The sequence below is a fragment of the Copadichromis virginalis genome, linkage group LG7 (genome assembly GCF_057382275.1).
Source record: "Copadichromis virginalis isolate Kocher_CV1m ecotype Utaka linkage group LG7, C_Virginalis_male_GT1.1, whole genome shotgun sequence".
NCBI classification, from domain to species: Eukaryota; Metazoa; Chordata; class Actinopteri; order Cichliformes; family Cichlidae; genus Copadichromis; species Copadichromis virginalis.
Window position 1 is genome coordinate 6,211,173 of NC_140624.1, and position 18,906 is coordinate 6,230,078.

The following is an 18,906-nucleotide window of genomic DNA, read 5'->3' on the forward strand; positions in this document are numbered from 1 at the left end:
TTCACTCAAATAGCATACACAGTATACTACAGTTTTATTCTGTTCATACCACATTTTTCCAATCCCAAATACACACACCGTTGGACACACCAGGGCACTTTTTCTCCTTTTTTTTGTGGAGTTGTATTTTGCCCAGAGATTGGAGGAACCCCAATAACCCCAGTTAGCATTCCCTGTAAACCTCTGTCCAAATGGATTGCACACCAGTAAAAAAAAAGCCACTGACTGACAGACAAGTGTGTGAGGGATCCAGCAAGCCCAGATCTTTTTTATTTGAATAAGCTTCCTAGTATGCGCTGTTTGAGGCTAGTGCTTCCAAATGAAAACGCCAATGACTAGCAAATATATCTTTAAAAGTATAATTCGAATGTGCTCCCATGAGGCATTTAACAGTGATGTGATGAAAAATAGAGCTGAAGTGTTTCTGTGCTGTTTCCATGGTGACCCCTGTCAGTATTTTCTTGTCTTCCAAATATTACAGCAAAGAAGATAATGATTTAATCTCGAGATGTGTATTTCTGTTATTCTCAAACATGTATAAAACATTCAAAAGGTAAGCTTGAGTCCTAGTTCCTGTGTAGGTCATCCCAAATCCACACAAATGCATACGGTACCAGTGGATCTCCAAAAAATTAGAATATTCTGACTTAGTTTTTCATAATGTAACTCAACTTTTGTATTAATCACACATCTAAACATGATTGTAATAGTTCCATGATTTAAAAAAGCATTTACAATACAGAAATCTCCAGCTTCTAAAAAGTGTGTTCATTTATACACTCAGTACCTGGCTGGCGTTGCTTTACCACAAATTACTGCATCAGTACAGTGTAGCATGGAAGCGATTAGTTTGCGGTCCTGCTGAGGTGTTACTGAAGCTCAGGTTGCTTTGATGACAGCAGCTCGTTTGTATTTTTGGGTCGGCTTCTCATCTTCCTCTTGAAACAAACCAGAGATTCTCTGTGGGTTTCAGGTCAGGTGAGTCAGCTGCCCCATCAACCATCATAATAACACATTCAGCAAATCATTATGTAGGAGTTTTGGCACTGTGGGCAGAATCCTGCTGGAAAAGGAAATTGGCATTTCCACGAAGCTTGTTAGCAGATGGAAGGAAGTGCTCTAAAATCTTCTGGTAGATAGCTGCGTGCAGATGACACGGCACTCCAAATCATCACAGACTGCAGAAACTTCACACTGGACATAAAAGACCTTGGATTCTGTCTCCATTATTCCTCCAGACTCTAAGATGTTTATTTCCAAATAAAATGAAAAAAATTGCTTTCATATGTGGATCACAGGACTGTGGACCGAGCAGCAGTCCTGTTCTTTTTCTCCTTAGCCCAGATAAGAATGCTTCTGACATCTCTGGATCAGAAGTAGCTTGATATTAAGAATGCAGCAGTTTTATCCTGTTCCTGAAGATTTGTGTGATGGTGGCTCTTATTGCACCATCACCAGCCTCAGTCCAATCCTTCTGAATTTTCCCAGGTTGCTCAAATAGACTTCTCTTCAAGGTTCAAGGTTCAAGGTTCTTTATTTGTCACATGCATAGTTATACAAGTATAACATACAGTGAAATGTAGCCTGACACGCTCCTCGACATGTGCAAAAATGGGGGGGGTGTAGAGGAAGAACATTATATATATATATGTGTGTGTGTGTGTATATATGTGTATATATGTGTGTGTATATATATATATATATATATATACATACATATAGTATATACACTGGGTGAATGTGCAGAACTAGCAGCAAGCAGGTGAATTCTGTACATTAATATGAATAGACATCTGACATCTTAACAATCATGTCAAGGCAGTGGTCATCCCCGTTGCTTGTGCACCTTTTCCAGAAACACTTTCCCCTACCTGTCATCTTAGCATTAACATGCTTTCATACAGCACTTTGTGAACAGCTGGCCTTTTCCCCAGTAGACCTTGGCAATGTTTGTTATCTGGACTGTCAAGTCTCTCAGTTTTGGCCTTGATCGTATTTACCTGTTCTGAACTAGACCAACACATACACAGTATTTGTATTGTTTGAGTGGTAATTTACTCAAACTCAAAATAAAATATTCTAATCATTTAAAATACTGCACACTAAATACTATCAGCCAACAATCATCCAACTGAAAACATAAAAACAGAAATATTTCACTTTATGACTTTATCAATATAGAATATTAAAAAAAGAACCTTTAAAATATTCGTATTTTTAGGTGCTCTACTTAAAAACGAAATATATACGAACCCAAGTGAGAGAACAAAATCGACCTTGCGTCATGCTTGGTTCTGCTGCTCGGTCCCTTACATGTACCAGCTCCCTCTTCTCAATTTGTTGAAGTGCGATTGGTTGGGTACACTATTCTTATTAGAACACTTTCCATGTTCCTGCTGGGACATTATCTGTACGCATACGAATGAACTTAATGTGAATGAGGATTATCCATTGTCCCGCCTTGCCGTTAATCATATTTTTGCCTACAGCTAATCTGTAATGAGATTTTCCTTCAATCAGAATGTCCAGACAGCTCCCGCAGAGCTTCCCACAGAACCAGCCCAGTCTTGTCTGATATTAAAAGGCCCTTATGAGCAGGAAACGGCACATGTGTGCAAGGCTGTGTGTGCGCTAATGCCTTAGTGTAGTTCATGTCTGGTTGCACAGACACTTGGCGCAAATGGCAAATCAGCCACAATGTTTAAAACACCTATGTTATATTGTGTAGATCCCCCTTCCACAATGGGGCGCGATGTTGGCCCACCATAGATCTGGCTGCTTGCTGTTTATCTGCAGGATGTTCAATCGGATTGAGATTTGAGGAGTTTGGAGGCTGAGTAAATGTCTTAGAATTTTTGTGTTGTTTCTCGAGCCATTCCTGAGCAGTTTTTTTCCCAGCTTTTGAGATGAAAGGTGGATGCTATGACGTCTAATCTGTCTGGTTCAAAAAGCAGATACAAAAATACACAGGCGTACGAGAAACTGGGTCAGGGAACTGCGATCAATATGGGACTCAACAGCACCAGTAGCTTCTCATTCCCTGACAGACAAGACATTGTCACTGTTGTAGGAGCATGCACCAATTCACAACTTTGCCCCACTCTACAAAAAACCAAGAAACTCAATTTGTAGAACAGCTGATAAGCAGATAAGATTTAAAAGTTTTTTCTTTTTTCTACCACCTGGCCGTATCGATTGTAAGGAGGGATGGAATTAAGTCAGCTTCTTTGACTTAAAATCACATAAAATCTCACCTAATCATATAAACGTTTAAAATAAAAGATGTTTGACGTGTACTTAGCTGGGGCTGTTTCTGCACTGTCAGTGGCACAGCTTACTGGAACACCTAAATTGGAACAATGCCATCATTAATTTTACTAACATTTGTGGTTTTCCTGCCACAGTGAATAAAGATGTCTGCAACAACAGTGGTTAATGAGTTTCAAATGCCCATCGTTTTACCAGGTAAAAGCACCTGATCAAAGACACTGAATAGGATTTTGGATTAAAAGCGACAACGCGCATATGATACATTTTATTCTTTAGCCTTGTAGAAAAAGCATTTTGACAGGGAAGAAAATAGATACAGCCAGGTTTCAAATTTTAACATTGCTTGAGACGGGCAATCTATCACAGTACACAGCACGTCTGTGTCTGCTATTATTCGTGTTATAGTTAGATACATGTGTGCATACAAGCCCATCCGAATGACTGTAACACCAACGTAACTCGGCAGTTCGAAAATGACTGAAAAAAATGAATTCAGGCATGAAAGTAGGTTTGATGGTCCACATCCATTTAAAGTATCTGAAGGTTGATTTTATGGTAGATTGCAATGTGTGAAAACTGGTAAATTCAAATTCAAATTTTAAAGCAACCAACTTCATGCTTAATGATACCAAAATATGTAAACAAAAACTTTCATGGTCTTTGGCTCCAAGTGCACCTGTTTCTTTTTATTGCAAATGGTGCAGTTAAGAAATTCTGCAGCTCTAACCATTAAAAAAAACAAAATCTATACTTTTAATGTTGTTGTTTTTTTTTTATAGCCCTACAATGGATCGGTGACCCTCTCGTCGGCTGGAATAGGGTCCAGCACAACTATGACAGCACAGATGGGCTGTACTGAATCTAAGTTTACCTGATTTTCCCTTCAATATCATCTTCTTCCGTGTCTATGAATTGCTTTAAGGGCTACTGCTCCATTTAAATTTTTCCCAAGAAATCCTGTGACCACTTGCCTATACTCTGTAATTTCATTATGAACCTCACACTTGAGCAGAGAACAACTTCTCTGTCAAACTGACCTGTTGAGGGCTTTCATTCATCATGACAGCTGAAACTGCTATCTCTCAGCTGCTGGGTTTACAGTTTGCATGAAGGGTATGCAATAACTAAACTCCAAGATGGTATATCAGGTTAGAAGCGTGACCACAAGTATGCTCGTCCTTTTTCACCCCCCTGGATCAGATGAGGGTTATGAGGGAGAACAGCCTCTGCATCGTCACTAAACTGCTGGCCAAATGTGTTTCTGTGGTGTTCTCATGTTCTCTAAAATTAACTATAATGGTCACTACCTTGAAACTCTGGAGCAGATCCAGGGGGCATCTCAAAAGCAAAACACAGAAGTGGTCAAATGCAGTTTTCACAGCAGCCAAGAACAGCAGCATTGCTGGAAGTTCTCCAGAGGTGAGCAGGGAGACGAGCTGGAAAAGAAGATTGATCCAATTTAAATAGGGTAGGTTTTTCTTATTACAGGTAGAATTGTAAATGTTTTTATTTTTATTTCATCTTGATTCAACCAGCTGGCAAAACGTGAGTCTTGAACTTCTTCACCATCAGTGTGGTTCAGTATTGAAGCATTTTCAAAAGTCTTCTACATTTTCTGCTATGTAATAGCTTTTTTCATTCACACTATGAATTAATGACTTTAATGATGACGGCCACTGAACTGAGAGTCCTAAATGGAATGTGGCTATAATTAATATTAGTTAGAACTATGCTTTCCTGTTGTGACGCTTCGCAGCATGCCAAAATGTCTGTAGTGTGTGCAAACAGACTGATTAGTGATAGGCAAGAAATTGCTCAAGCTGAGTGTGAGAGAGGAATGATGCCTGAGCAGTAACAGGATAAAGCTAAATCCCCTGTTAATAACCATAGGTGCTTTATTGTATCATTCCAAGGTTGTATCTCTGCTTTGTCATACATTCAAAGAAAATGCAGCTGTATCCAAAAACATAAATAAATGTCTGTTAAATTTAAATATTTTTATAGCCAATACATGTAAAATGTCAGGATTGCTGCACTGGCACAATTTTCATTTTAAAGTTTGCCCCTTATTTTCTTTTGTTGCCAGTGTACTTAAATTGAATAAAAGCCGACATAAACAGTACGCACAGACCAATCCCGGTATGTCCTTGTGTCCACCTCTTCAGCAGTGCTGGTAAAAGGTTAAAGTGTGCTGAGGAGCTTTTAGTCATTAAAATTTTGCAGTTTGGATTCAATTGAAAAAACACATTGAAGGCAAGACAGAATAAGAGCAAGAAAGCAGCACTCCCATTATATCACAGGTCAGCTGTTTTTCTATTACTTTTCTCGTCTTATTTGGGCAGCGGGGGAAAGGAGTGTATGGGAGAAAAGGAGCTGATAGAAAGAGGAGTAATGTCTCCATAGCTCCACTGCACACTCATATTTCTTTTATCTCTCGACCCTGTTTTGTGTTTCGCTTTTCAGTGTTTCAGGGCCAGTGGCCATCTGAAATTAGATTTCTTAAGGTACCCACATATGTGGGTGAGGTTCACACACAGATGCGCAGTGTGGGTGTTTGTGTCTGCTTTACAGATGCAAAAAAAAAAAAAAAAAAGAGTGTACATGAGCGTCCATCTCTCTGGCTTCTTCGATCAATTTAAGTTGAAGAAATTGGATTGCCAAGTTTGCCGGTTTACTTTTTTTTTATAGGGGACTTCAGAAGTAGAAGTACAATATGACAAAATGCAAGTGAGAAGTTGTGTTTTAAGGTGTAATATGAGTAGTGTGTGTGCCTGTGTGTGAGTAACCCCTCATCAATCTCTGGCTGCTTGCTTTCTGATTGACCTCTTCCCTACTCTGGTGAGGAGATGCTGCCTTCACTAAGCAATGACTCATCCTTCAGTGAGAAAAAAATTCTGTGTGTGTGTGTTATGCATGTCTGCATGTGCACCTTAAAGAACATCTGCTCCTTTCATTGGAGAGCTTTTGTCCTTGTAACCACAATGCACACCGTTGATTGATGTCTTTGTTACCCTAAAAAAGAGACACAAAAAGACAATTAAGTTAAAAATAAAAAAGGCTTTAATTTTGAATTATGTTCACCCTGACTTTTTGTTTGTATGAATCCTATATTTTGTTGAGCTGCTCAGAAAATAATCTAAATCATCAACTATTTTTGCAGAGCATAAATAGGTAAGTCGTCTCGTGCCACATAAAGGTTTAGAGCTCAAAGGACGGCGTAAATATAATCCCAGTTATATAAAACCAAGTTTCACTCCAAAAATTCTATTTACTTTGGAAATAAATCGAATGTCTGTAGAGATATAATTTAATGATTTCCTGTATGCGCCCTCAGAAGGTTTCCTGCATGTAGAGTCAGCACTAGATGACACAACTTGGTGAGATTGATATTTTTCCTGTGCTGTCTCTGCTGTGTGATAGCTTTCTATTTTACCTTTTATGTTCAGAAAAAAAAAACCCCTGAAAGAAGGGAGAGTATAACATAAACCGTGCAAGTACAATACAGTAATAGGGGCATTTTCAATAGTGTCTTCTCATAGGTTGACTATTTCAATTTAGTGCTGCATTTTTCACCAATTTCCTCTGCTTTGAAAGATTTTACACTTCTACAGAAATGCCTTGTGTAGTCATATGAAACTTGTGAGTTATTTTAACTGTCATGGAGGTCGGTTACTAACTGTCGAAAGTAATAGAAGCATGTGTGGAATTGTTGTGACTGATAAAACTGTAAATAATAGGTGTAACAGATCAAACGGTTAGCCGGAACATCTGGTATCCAGCAGCACAATTTTACAGTTAACGGACATTCACTCTGTAGGTTGTCATATCCACATGGCAGATTTTAGCTTATCAGCATAAGAAGTGAGTCTTTCTTTTTTAAATAACATACAAAAACAGCTGACACACAACATTCAAGTATGCACAAAAAATATGAGGACAAAGTTTATTACAGTTGTTTCCGGTAAATGCTCACGTAGGTGTTTGCAAATGTATCTTCATCTTTAATGCAAAGCTACTGGAGTACTTTGCTTAGTGCTCGGTTAGCTAGCTTCCCTGATGTTCACTTTCAGTGACCTAACTCCTACCAGAGGAATATTTGAAGGGAATGTTGGTGTGAATATGCACTGTGGCAGCAAGATGCTGTGGGCTCCAGAGTTGAAAGCACAGTAGCACACATTGTGTCCTCCTCCTCTCTACTCAGTAGCCTCACAAAGACTCTCAGAGGCGTCAGCATTGCCAGGGGCCTGATTGGCTTTGGACAGGCTGCATGATTTTAAGGTTTATTATCATAGGGACTCTCCTTTCATGCCAGCAAACACATTCAGATATGCCACTGTACAATTGGCATTTTGATTTGTTTGTGTATGCATGTGCATCACTATATGTTTTTCTCTGGGAACATGTATTGTGTAACACAGATTGAGGATCAACAGCTATTTACTGTCTCTTTTGATTTGTTAGCACCACTCGCAGCAATGTCTTTTGACCAGTCTCAAACTCAGTTGTGTGGCCAACACAAACAATTAAAGACATGCCCACTGTGATCTTAGTTTCATTCTTTCATTATGGAGCTGTTGGCTTGCTGAGAGAATGAATGGGCACCGACTCAACCACAGGGCCAAAACAGGAACCCCAGGGGTTTAGATGAGCTGGCTTCTCAGAGTCAGCATTGGCAGGGAATCTGACTTCCTCTATTTCTGTCTGTTTATTGTCATTAGTTCTCATTTGTTAGCTCACTTTGCCTTTCCAAACTTTCCTTCTGATTGACTCTTCCTGTTGTTTTGGGATGTATTAGCTTGTTTTCCCATTTTCTTTTCTTTTATGTTGCTAACCAGGGAGGCAGTCAGGATCTTTTGGTGTCCTTTGCGATCCACCAATCCAATTTCTGACTTAAAAATAAGTTTAGGACATCCACCTGCTAACTGAGACACCAGTCTCTGTCAGTACCCAATGAAGATAAAGTTGGTATTTTATTTAGCACACAGCTGATTTCTAAAAAGATTTGCAAACCAAACTGAATTTTTCATACTGCTCTGAGGCTTGTGGAGCCCCTTTCTCTTCTCCAGCTTGTCGTAGACTTCTCTCTGACCTGTGTCTTGTCTCTTCTGTATTGCAGCTGGGGACAGAGTGGACCGCTCCAGGCGAGTTTAACAAGTTCAGGTCCCAGTCTTCGAAGTCTGTGCAGTAAGTACCTCTGACAACCACACACGTATCAGGATGGCAAAATGATTTCACTTTCTCAGCAGTAGAGAGACCAAAAGGGCACAAGAATCTGATGGAGGATCTCCCAGGAAAGGTTTTGCCGGATGTTTTGTTAGTTTCACCTTGTAAACCTGTCAGTGTGTGTGTATTTGTGCCATCATAGCAAAATGCAGTCTGTATACACTGTAGGGGGAAGTACCTAAACACAATTCGGAATACTTGAAAGCTGTTAGCAAGACCATATATGTACTAAGAGTCAGGATGTGAATATCTAGTCTTCCATGGTTGTTTCTGTTAAATAGTCTCTTTACCTGTTAAGCAGCAGTCTGCAGCAATTGCTGTATTTGCACATTAATATTACTCTACAACCTAATTTATAGCAATAAAGGTAATCTCTAGGTAGATGCAGATATTATCAAGGAACATGATTTTTGGTACTGGTTTCTGTTTGCAGTCTGACTAGTACAGAACAGTTGTGTTTGTGTAGGTCAGGCGTGGGGGAACTCCAGGCCTCAAGAGCCGGTGTCCTGCTGGTTTTAGCTGTGTCCTTGAACCAACACAGCTCATTTGTATGGATAAATTACATCATCAACATGTCTTGAAGTTCTCCAGAGGCCTGGTAATGAACTAATAATTTGACTCAGGTGTGTTGACCCAGGGTGAGATCTAAAACCTGCAGGACACCGGCCCTTGAGGCCTGGACTTCCCCACCCCTAGTATAGGTTTTGCTTCCTATGGAGAGCAAAGGAAGAAACACATTTACCAAAATGCAAACTTGAAACCATCAGCCAATATCTGACAAGATTACATTTATAAACAATAACTGGCACATAGAACAGGAAGCCTTGGTCCTGCAACCCTACACTACAACTTCTCACATATAAGAAGAAAGTGTTCCCTGGAGACTGAAGAGCAGATCTTCTATGCATGTTTTGTATGCATGCTAGTACCTATATCTATAGATGAATTACCATTCTGTATAAGAAGTGCTCTCAGGTGTCGACAGTCTTAATCCTGAAAGTACTCTCTTTCTCAGTAAATGTAAGATGGAGAGGCATTAAACTATCCAGTCCTCGACACATCTTTCTCCCTAATGTTTACATGATGACTCACTGAGTTCTTGGGCCACACCCATCTTCAAACTCTCCTTTAATATTGATCTTTAAGTTTTCAGACTCCATCTTGCATGGTTGTGAGACTCAGGTTGACAAGCAAATAGACAGGTGACAAAGTACTCAAAGCTGCTTCTTTTGTCGTAGTTCTTACTACACTACCTGTCTCCAGAACCCAATTTTTATGACAACAGAGACATACAGACAGCCACAGATTCACAAAGTGAACATAATATCTGCCGCATCGTGATTGTAAGCACTTATCCGCATCCACTTTGCTTCTGAACTCATTGTTAAGTTTATATGATTGTGCAGGAGAACCGATTCTAAAAGCTCTTGTTCCTTTGGGTTGCCTCATTTGCCCGACTGAATGAAGCACAAGTGTTGGCCTAAATTATTCAAATCACTGGTGTTTGGGGTGAAGTTAAGGGATACTTGGATCTTTTAAATGTAACAAATTAGGTTATGAACAATTATAACAATACAGTGTAGAAAGAAAGCTCACATTCTGTGTGGGTTGTCTTAGTTCTTACCAGGGCATAAAATTAGAGATGAACAACAATACATGATGTATTACACTGTGTAATTATTTGTTTAACAAAAATAAGCCAAAATGCAGAGGCGGTGAGTGCAATAAATAAATACTCTCCATGATTGAATAGCTTTCATAGCTGCTTTGAGCAGCAATAACTTGAAGCAACTTAAAGTAATCTTTTTTCTTTTAATCCATCTCTTATGTCATTCTGGAGGAATTTTGGCCCACTCTTCTTTACAACATTGCTTCGGTTTATTCAAGTGTGTGACAATTCATTTATGCACAGCTCTCCTAAGGTCCCAACACAGCCTTTCAGTTGGGTTGAAGTCTGGCCTTTGTCTGGGCCACTGCAAGACTTTAATTCTTTTATTTTACAGCCGTTCTGTTGTAGATTTGCTGCTGTGCTTGGGATCATTGTCCTCTTGCATGACCCAGTTTGCCCAAGGCTTTAGCTGTCAGATAGACAACCTCACATTTGACTATAGAATACTGTGGACAGTGGAGAAGGAGTTCATTGTCGACTCAATGACTGCAAGGTGTCCAGTTCCTGTGGCTGCAAAGAAACCAAAAATCAAAATAATGATCCCTCCACCACAGTCCTGACAGTTATAATGGTAAATGGCCTGTATTTATATAGCGCTTTACTAGTCCCTAAGGACCCCAAAGCGCTTTACATATCCAGTCATCCACCCATTCACACACACATTCACACACTGGTGATGGCAAGCTACATTGTAGCCACAGCCACCCTGGGGCGCACTGACAGAGGCGAGGCTGCCGGACACTGGCGCCACCGGGCCCTCTGACCACCACCAGTAGGCAACGGGTGAAGTGTCTTGCCCAAGGACACAACGACCGAGACTGTCCAAGCCGGGGCTCGAACCGGCAACCTTCCGATTACAAGGCGAACTCCCAACTCTTGAGCCACGATTGGTATAAAGTGTTTGTGCTGTTGTGCTGTGTTTGGTTTTCACCAAAACTGGTACTGTGCATTATGGAGATGCTGCATCTCCATAATGCTCTCATCTGTCCAAACGACGCTATAAAAACTATTTGTTCAGATAAAACTTGTCAAATCTAAACCATGCTGCCATGCTCTTTTTAGAGAGAAGAAGCTTTCTCCTAGAAAGCCAAACAAATTATACATTTTCAGTCTTCTTTTAATTGTACTCTCATGAACTTTAACGTTTAACATGCTAACTGAGGCCTTCAGACTCTAACATTTCTCTGAACATTGCTCGGTCTGACCTTGGGATGAATTTGCAGGAACGTCCACACCTGGATTTGAAATTGTTTGGAAATTACCATATAACCCTTCGCCAACTAATTGGCAGAAACAATTGCTTCTTCAAGAGCATTGCTGTTGTCTGTACTCTTTGGTATTGTTTTAACACACACCTGAATGCTCCAGACCAGCAAAAACAAAGAAAGTGACAGAACATACAGTGTGATAACATCAGAAGTGTTGGTTGGATGTGTAAATGGACCTCTGAGGTGACGCTCTAAGTCAGTGTAGGTGTTCAGGTAACACTGACAAATGTCTCACTGGATCTAGTGGAAGTTTGAAATCATAGATGCATACAATGCATAAAAAAAATACATGCATACATACCATAGAAACATGCATAAAAAAATCAGAGGCCCAGATTATTCCCGTCCCAAAGGCCATTTGTGTAACACTATACAGCTGTTTTTGAAATTCAGTTTTAAAATAAAATATACTGAACATGATACTTCCAAACGCAGCTCTATATTATGATTAAAAATAATAATGGTACTATGAAAATCAGTCATGCCTGCTTGCCATTTTATATCCCCAGTGTGATGGTTCCATTATCAAAAGAAACCACATCCCAAGCTATGAAAATCCAATGAGATGGCACACATTCAGGGAATATGTTTCACAATGAACTTTACGTTCTTTATATTGATTACAGTATTGATTTTACATTACAGTTTATTCAGGCTGACTCTCTCCATCACACCAGCGTCTAATCATATATTGAATTCTCATCGTTACTGGTGCTGAATTTTTTTTCTTGTTTTTTGTAAAGCTATACCCACGCACACAGTTTAGTCTCTTGTGTGTTTGTACAGTCTGTTCTTATTCCAGGTCTTCATGACAAAAAAGTGGTAGTGTGGTTCTTGGCTGGAAGTTACACATACGTAACACCTCAGTGTGTGTGCTTTTAAATTGTGTTTGCTTTGGAGGTTTTGGTAGGTTATCGTCACGGTTTGTGCCTACGTGCTTTTGTTTTTTGGCAGGTTTGTTATGTGTAGGTTGTTTTTGTGACGGGATAAAACCAAATCATAATGCTGAAGTCCTTTTTATTCATGAATGTTGTATGTGCAAGTGTTACTTTATCTCTGTGCGTAGGATTAACTGGGTCTGGTTAGCACGGAAAGCTCACCAGCCTACGAGGGAGAGCAAAGAGGTGACAAAAATGAAATGGAAGAAGAGACAGAAGGATGCGGTTGAAAGTTTTTCTATTTTCTTTTCCTGTCTGACAAGTATATTGCAGTCTCCCACAATAACAAGACAACAACAAAGCAACCAAGCGTGAAGGCAGATTATGACAGGAACATTAAAAAGGTTGTGCAGCAGAGGAATTTGAGTGTGACACTTCAAGTTTTGTGACCTGTTACTGTGTTTCTGCGTGTGAATGTATTTTGCATCTGCTTAAAAGTATTTTGGGTGTGTTGTCGTTATTTTTTTTAACTTATGCCAGTCAAGGGGAAGTGTTCAAGAGAACAAGGCTGGACTGCGCATTGTCTATCCCAATGAAATCTGATATAACGATGATTAACACACAGCAGTTGTTGCCTTCATCTACCTCTCCGAAAGCGTTTAATGTTTCCTGGCCTTGATGTGTAAAGTGATTTATGATTTCTCTGTCATGTCATTATTTATTTATTTATTTTGTTCGTCCCAGACATGAAGCAAGTTGAAAATTGTGCGCTTTTAAGCTTGATAACTGAAGTCAAATCTATTTTGATTTTATAGCTGCTCACTTTCACTTGCTTTAGAGGAGCCATGTCAAAGAGGACATGAAAGTCAGTTTCAATATAATTATACAAAATCGGTTTTGCTATTTCATGTGTGGGTGTACATCAGAGAACATGTTCATACTTTTGCATGCAAAAAAATACAGGCCTGTCTGCATTAATGTGAATGTGCTTGTTAAATACTGCACCATTTGAAAGTCTGCTCTGCAGCTAATGGCTTTATTGTGGGACCTCAAAGCAAAAAAAAATTAATTTGTCATTTTCCGCATGTTCCCTGTGCTGCCCCGTGCAACTTGCATCCCTCACACACCATTGCACTCGATCTGTTTGTGGCAGGATATCCTCCCAAACGTGGCAAATCTGTGCAGAAGGATTAATTGCCATGCCTTCATAAGAAGGTATTCTTCAAATTAGATGGGATGGAATTGAAATGAGCAAATTAGCAGTGCAGAAGCGAATAACATATCACTTTCCGTCTATTTTTTATTTAAAAAAAAGAGACGACGTGAGCAGCTGTTATTATCGCTCATTAGATTTTATAACCTGGTAATTTCAAAGATCTGTAAACCTGATAAAATCAAGGAATAATCGAACAAAACTAAATGATTTCAGTGTTCCCGGGTTTTTATTACACTCAATTTCGTAGATGGGCACTGCGAAAATTATAAGTCATTACACATGAGGCCCTTGTCAGCCTGATCTTCTTGTACAATTTGTTATTGGAGAATAAGTTCAGGGCCATTTGAGCCTATTTACAGACTTCATTCTGCCATAGCTAAGTTCTGCACAAAGCCTTAATCAAAACTGCAATTTAAAACAGCTCTCACACTGTGCTGCTGTTCTTGGTTTTATTCATAGTGGGCTCAGAACTAGATGGAATGAGACAGCGCTATATTAAAATGGAGTCTAAAAGAGTCAAACAGTATAGAGCAGAACGGAGCCAAACAGAGAGCAGCCGTCAGAAATGTAATTGAACAGAGGAGAGCAGAGTGAAACACAGACACTCCTACGTTAGCAAGGTTATTTCGTTTTTTTCACACACTGGACTGTGGTTATTTATATGTCTTGGTTCATTGGACCTGTACAGCAGATTGTAGTAGAGTTGAGTGAACAGTGACTAATGGCTGCTGCAGGGCTGAATCATATTGTCAGAGAATGAAACATATTGTTGTTGAGAGGTTCACTTTAAACTCTTCACTTGGCTGTTGGAGGTCTCCATACAATGCAATCAGAGGCAACTGCAACTAGAAAACGTACATCCACAGAGTTAAGCATATTTAAATAGATGGACAGGCACACATAAAACAGATCAAATCAAACATGTAGTCATCTTGGATAACGTGCTTTCATCTGCCACATCTTTCCCTTCAAGGATCGCTCACGTTTGTTGCTCGTTTTTTGTGGTCCACTCTTTCTCTCTTGCTGAACCTCGTGTCATAGTGACAATAACAGTGCAACATTGAATTAAAAGCAGTAAAAGGGGAAGAAGTAGGAATGCTTTCTCTGTGTGCACGCAGTTCAAAGACCAGCTGGAATGATGTATTTCTCACATGTTGGCCTTCCTGTTGCCATGAAGTGTGGAAGTTCATCCTAGGTGGCAGTTTTAATAGATGTCATCCACAGTCATCTACACCACCTGGCTATCAACTCCTGGAGGTGATGACTCATGCTATTAGTGAGTGGGTGTATTTGTGGTTAATATGATTAAGCTTATTAAAATTTGAAAATAGAGGGTGTTGATATTCTCTTTCAGCCCTTTCCTTGCTTTCAAGACACTTTTTAGTTCCTCATTGAAATAGATCCAAGTAAGGATTTGTGTAAGCATATCATCAAATGAATTATAGTACCACCACTAAAACCAATTTTTAGATTTCTGGTGACATGCTCGTTTTTTGGAACACAATATAAATAATATTTAATCATCATTTGACAGCTACTCTTTTATTTGTGAAGAACAATAGAAAACATTTGACAGCTCCAGTTTCTTTAATATGTCCCCACATTCATTTTCTGCCTTACAGAAAGAAGGTTCTGCTGTTTAGGCTCTTTCTGTGTCAAGTTTGCATGTTCTTGCAGAGTCTTGGTGGATTTTCCGCAGGTTCTCTCGTTTTCTGCCTGTGATGGTGATCCATCCAGGGTGTTTTCCTCCTCTTGGTATACACTCGGGGAGTTTCAACACCAGAATCTGAGTCAGCAGTGCTCTACTGTGTTTAATCAAATGACACTAAACATAGAACATATTTTGTTGTTACATTTCTGTGCATTTAAAATCAAACTTTAAAAACATCAAATCAAAGTAAGAAGCACAAAAAACATTTTTTTTTCTGATGCCAGCAGAATATGTTGTTTTGACTTTTAATCGAATAACAGTGTCAATTTGAGATAATTTTTTATCTGTCTCCGCCTCTGCTGTGAATTGATAGTTTGGCAGTGCCTGCTAGGTGCTGTCACAACAGCTTGATGAGTGACAGTGAAGTAGTCAGATAAGGAACTCGGATAACCCTGTCAACACTATCTCGTCTCTCTGAAACCGCTAACAGAGCCTCAGGCTGCACACACAACACCAGGGCGTGATTGACATTTATTAAAATTCTATAAGTTGAACCATCCTGAATTCAGACCGAGCTGGGCTGCTGCTCTGCTCGATTTTAGAACATTTTTTGGCTCTCAAATTGGAACGTGATTGGCAATTAGTTGAAGATTAGAAGTAGTCTGATGGGTATAACCATGGATGATCAGCCATCTGACACAATGGTTTCTTGATAACCAAGAAAACTTTGCCCTCAGTGTTAATAAGACCAAGTAGCTGATCGTGGATTTCAAGCAGACAAGGAGAGAGCATGACCCCGTTTACATTAACAGAACCTCAGATGACCATCACAGAGGATCCCAAACGGTCCACATGCACACCAATAATATGATGAGGAAGACTCAACAACCCCTGTACAACCTCTGGCACCTGGAGAAATTTAGCGTGAGCTCCAGCATTCTCAGTTCCATTGAAAGCATCCTGCTGTGCTGCTGTATCATCTTGTACAAAAACTGCACCGTAGAGGAATGCAACGCACTTCAGAGGTGATTTTCCTGCCCTCCAGGAGATACACAAGCATTGATGCACTGCCCAAACCCAATGGATCATAAAAGATACTCACCACCCTAACTCACCACCTTTAGTCACATGAGTTTATTATCCTATTTTCAGACATGTACTTTTTTTTGCATTTGCATTTGCACATTTCCAAAACGTGGTGCCTTATTGTGTTCCTTTTTATTGGGAGCTATTGTGCTGCTAGTCTGGCTCATCCATTTCTTTGCTTTTGTAAATCTGTATGTGGCAGTATTGCTGAATCGGAATATCATTTTAATTGCTGAAAAAAATCTTGCCAGCACCACAAGTTATTATTGCTTTGATTTTTTTTTTTTCATTGAATTAGAATTTTTCTTTTCAGTTAGTTTATTAGTTTCCAGAGTAGATTTGCATATTTGGGGTATTTCACAGTATTTCTTTGAAAAAGTTCAGTTTTTATTAGTTTCAGGGACAAAATTTAAGAAGTTCAGAACAGGTATTGTAATACAAATACAACAGTGTGAAGAGGTAGTTGTATGCTGAAAAGAACTGAAAAAGGTTATGTGTATATTTATTATATGTGGTTTTGATGTGAAAAAAAGTTTCACTTAATTTTTGGTGCATTTAGTTTTTGTGATTTGTATTTTTATTTAATTTGTTAAAGTATTTACATTTTTTCAGTTTGAAATTTTTCAGTTAAAGTAAAAGTTCCATTGCAAAAATTTAATCAAACACTGTGTCACAGTCTGTGTGGGAGTGAGAAAGTGGACCCAAATGCAGACACTGGAGAAACAAAGTATGGTTTAAACAAAAGGCGAGCCGTTTATTTGGCTGAAAACGCTGAAAACCTAAACTGGGTAATAACTAATAAACTATGAAAACTGGGATGAGAGACATGGACATGGAACTAAACAGCTACATGCGACTATGGAACTATGAAATAAACTGAACATGAACGTGATCAGTAAGAAGAACTCTGAGACATGGTGTGGCTAGACATGAAACCAAACCGACGACCTGACAAAGACTGAATGTAAACACACAGATTAAATACACATAAGGGTAATGAGGAAAGTGGAAACACATGGGGAGACACAGCTAACACAAACGAACATAATGATGCACAGGGGAAGAGTATAACTAAGCACACTGAATAGAGAAACACAATACTTTCAAAATAAAACAGGAAACATGGAGAGACATGAACTGGGACACGCAAGCTTGACACGAGACAGAGGGAGTAAGAGAGAGAGAGGGACACAGAGGAGAGACACAAGGGGAACATAGAAAAAACATAAACCAGACTAAAACTTAACAAAGACAAACTAATAATAATAATAATAGAACTTAAAGTTTTGAAATAACTAATACAAAACAACTCAACTCTACCCTTAACTTAAGAACAGGACATGATTTTAACATAATATTAACATAAGAAATCAACAATAAAAAATAACAGAAAACGCTGGGTCACAGAACCAGCCCCTGGCACACTGACTGTTTCCTTAACTTTTAGTGTGAACCTTCTGTTGAATGCAGAATGCTGAGAATCGTTTCCTTCAGTCTGTAATGCCTCGAATCAGAAATGGTTGTTTCTGAACTTTGGCAGTGATGTGATGAGAAGCAAAGGTCGAAAATGATTCTAAGGTTGTCTGTGATACCACATTTGGCATTTAGAAGGAGCAGTATTCAATTCATAAGCTCCAAATGCCATTCACACTCAAATCTTCCAAAGACACATGGATCTGTTCTTCAGTTTGTGTGAGTACACATGTGACATGTGATGGATTTTTTGTTTTTACTTCTTCTTTACCACCTTTTTTCTTCTTCCTTTGCATTTTTACTTCTATTTCAATAGTTTTGTTTTGTTTTGTTTATATGCATGACTTGGTAAAGAACCTCAAGGACTGATAGTAACTGGGAGGAGAGAGTCCACTGCACCTTTTGCAGCAACACTGAGTGAAACCTAGTGGAGAATGACCAGTTATTTCTCTATGGGATCTCTCAGTATCTATAATTGAATCATTTAAGCACTGTTGGCTATTAGCTGGTGAAGAGATTTTAGTACTTTGAGAGAGGAAAGTGTAGAGATTTTTGCACATGACATCATAGGAATACAGATTTAGCGCGCACACGAGCTGAGCATTGCATCTTCTGGCTTTCATGATATGCTCTGAAAGACTTTTTTCTGGCGTGGTTTTGATCCATTTTTGCCCATCGAGGGACGTATTACTGAAAATCAATAAAAGAATGTTATGAGTGATTACCACTTTCCTGTGAAGCATTTTTAACCTGATGGGAGTGGTATTATCCAGGATGGCTGAAGCAGAGTTCCTGAATGGTTTGATAAGTATAAAAAAGATTTGAATGATATGCTCTGACCTTCATGGTCACCAGATTTCAGCCAAATTGAACCTTTGTTCAATTTCAATTTCATATTAGGAAGTACGACAGCAATCAAAACTATAAATTGCTGCTATATCACTCCAAAATTGCTGCCTCGTTAAGACACTCGATGTTGATTCCAGTTGGGATCTCTTAGTATTTTTATTTTATTTTTTTTGTATGTAAGTGACCTCTGTTTCCTTGTGTGCACATATGGCCCTGGTTGCGTGTGAGGACCTTCTAACCTCTTTCTGCTGATAGTAATTGGCTGATACCCTGTAACAGTTGAACTAGAATGAAGCTGTTTGCCAGCAATCTGCCGTGACTTC

At 39.2% G+C, this 18,906-nt stretch overlaps 1 protein-coding gene across 1 annotated transcript in view; it reads left to right on the forward strand.

The window, feature by feature from the left end:
• Nucleotides 1–18,906, forward strand: part of b4galnt4a (beta-1,4-N-acetyl-galactosaminyl transferase 4a) — a 160,665-nt gene that overhangs the window by 106,851 nt on the left and 34,908 nt on the right. The window contains exon 7 of the mRNA XM_085461382.1: nucleotides 8,387–8,454. Within this exon, the coding sequence (XP_085317508.1) occupies nucleotides 8,387–8,454 (68 nt within the window). The remainder of the gene's footprint in view (nucleotides 1–8,386; nucleotides 8,455–18,906) is intronic.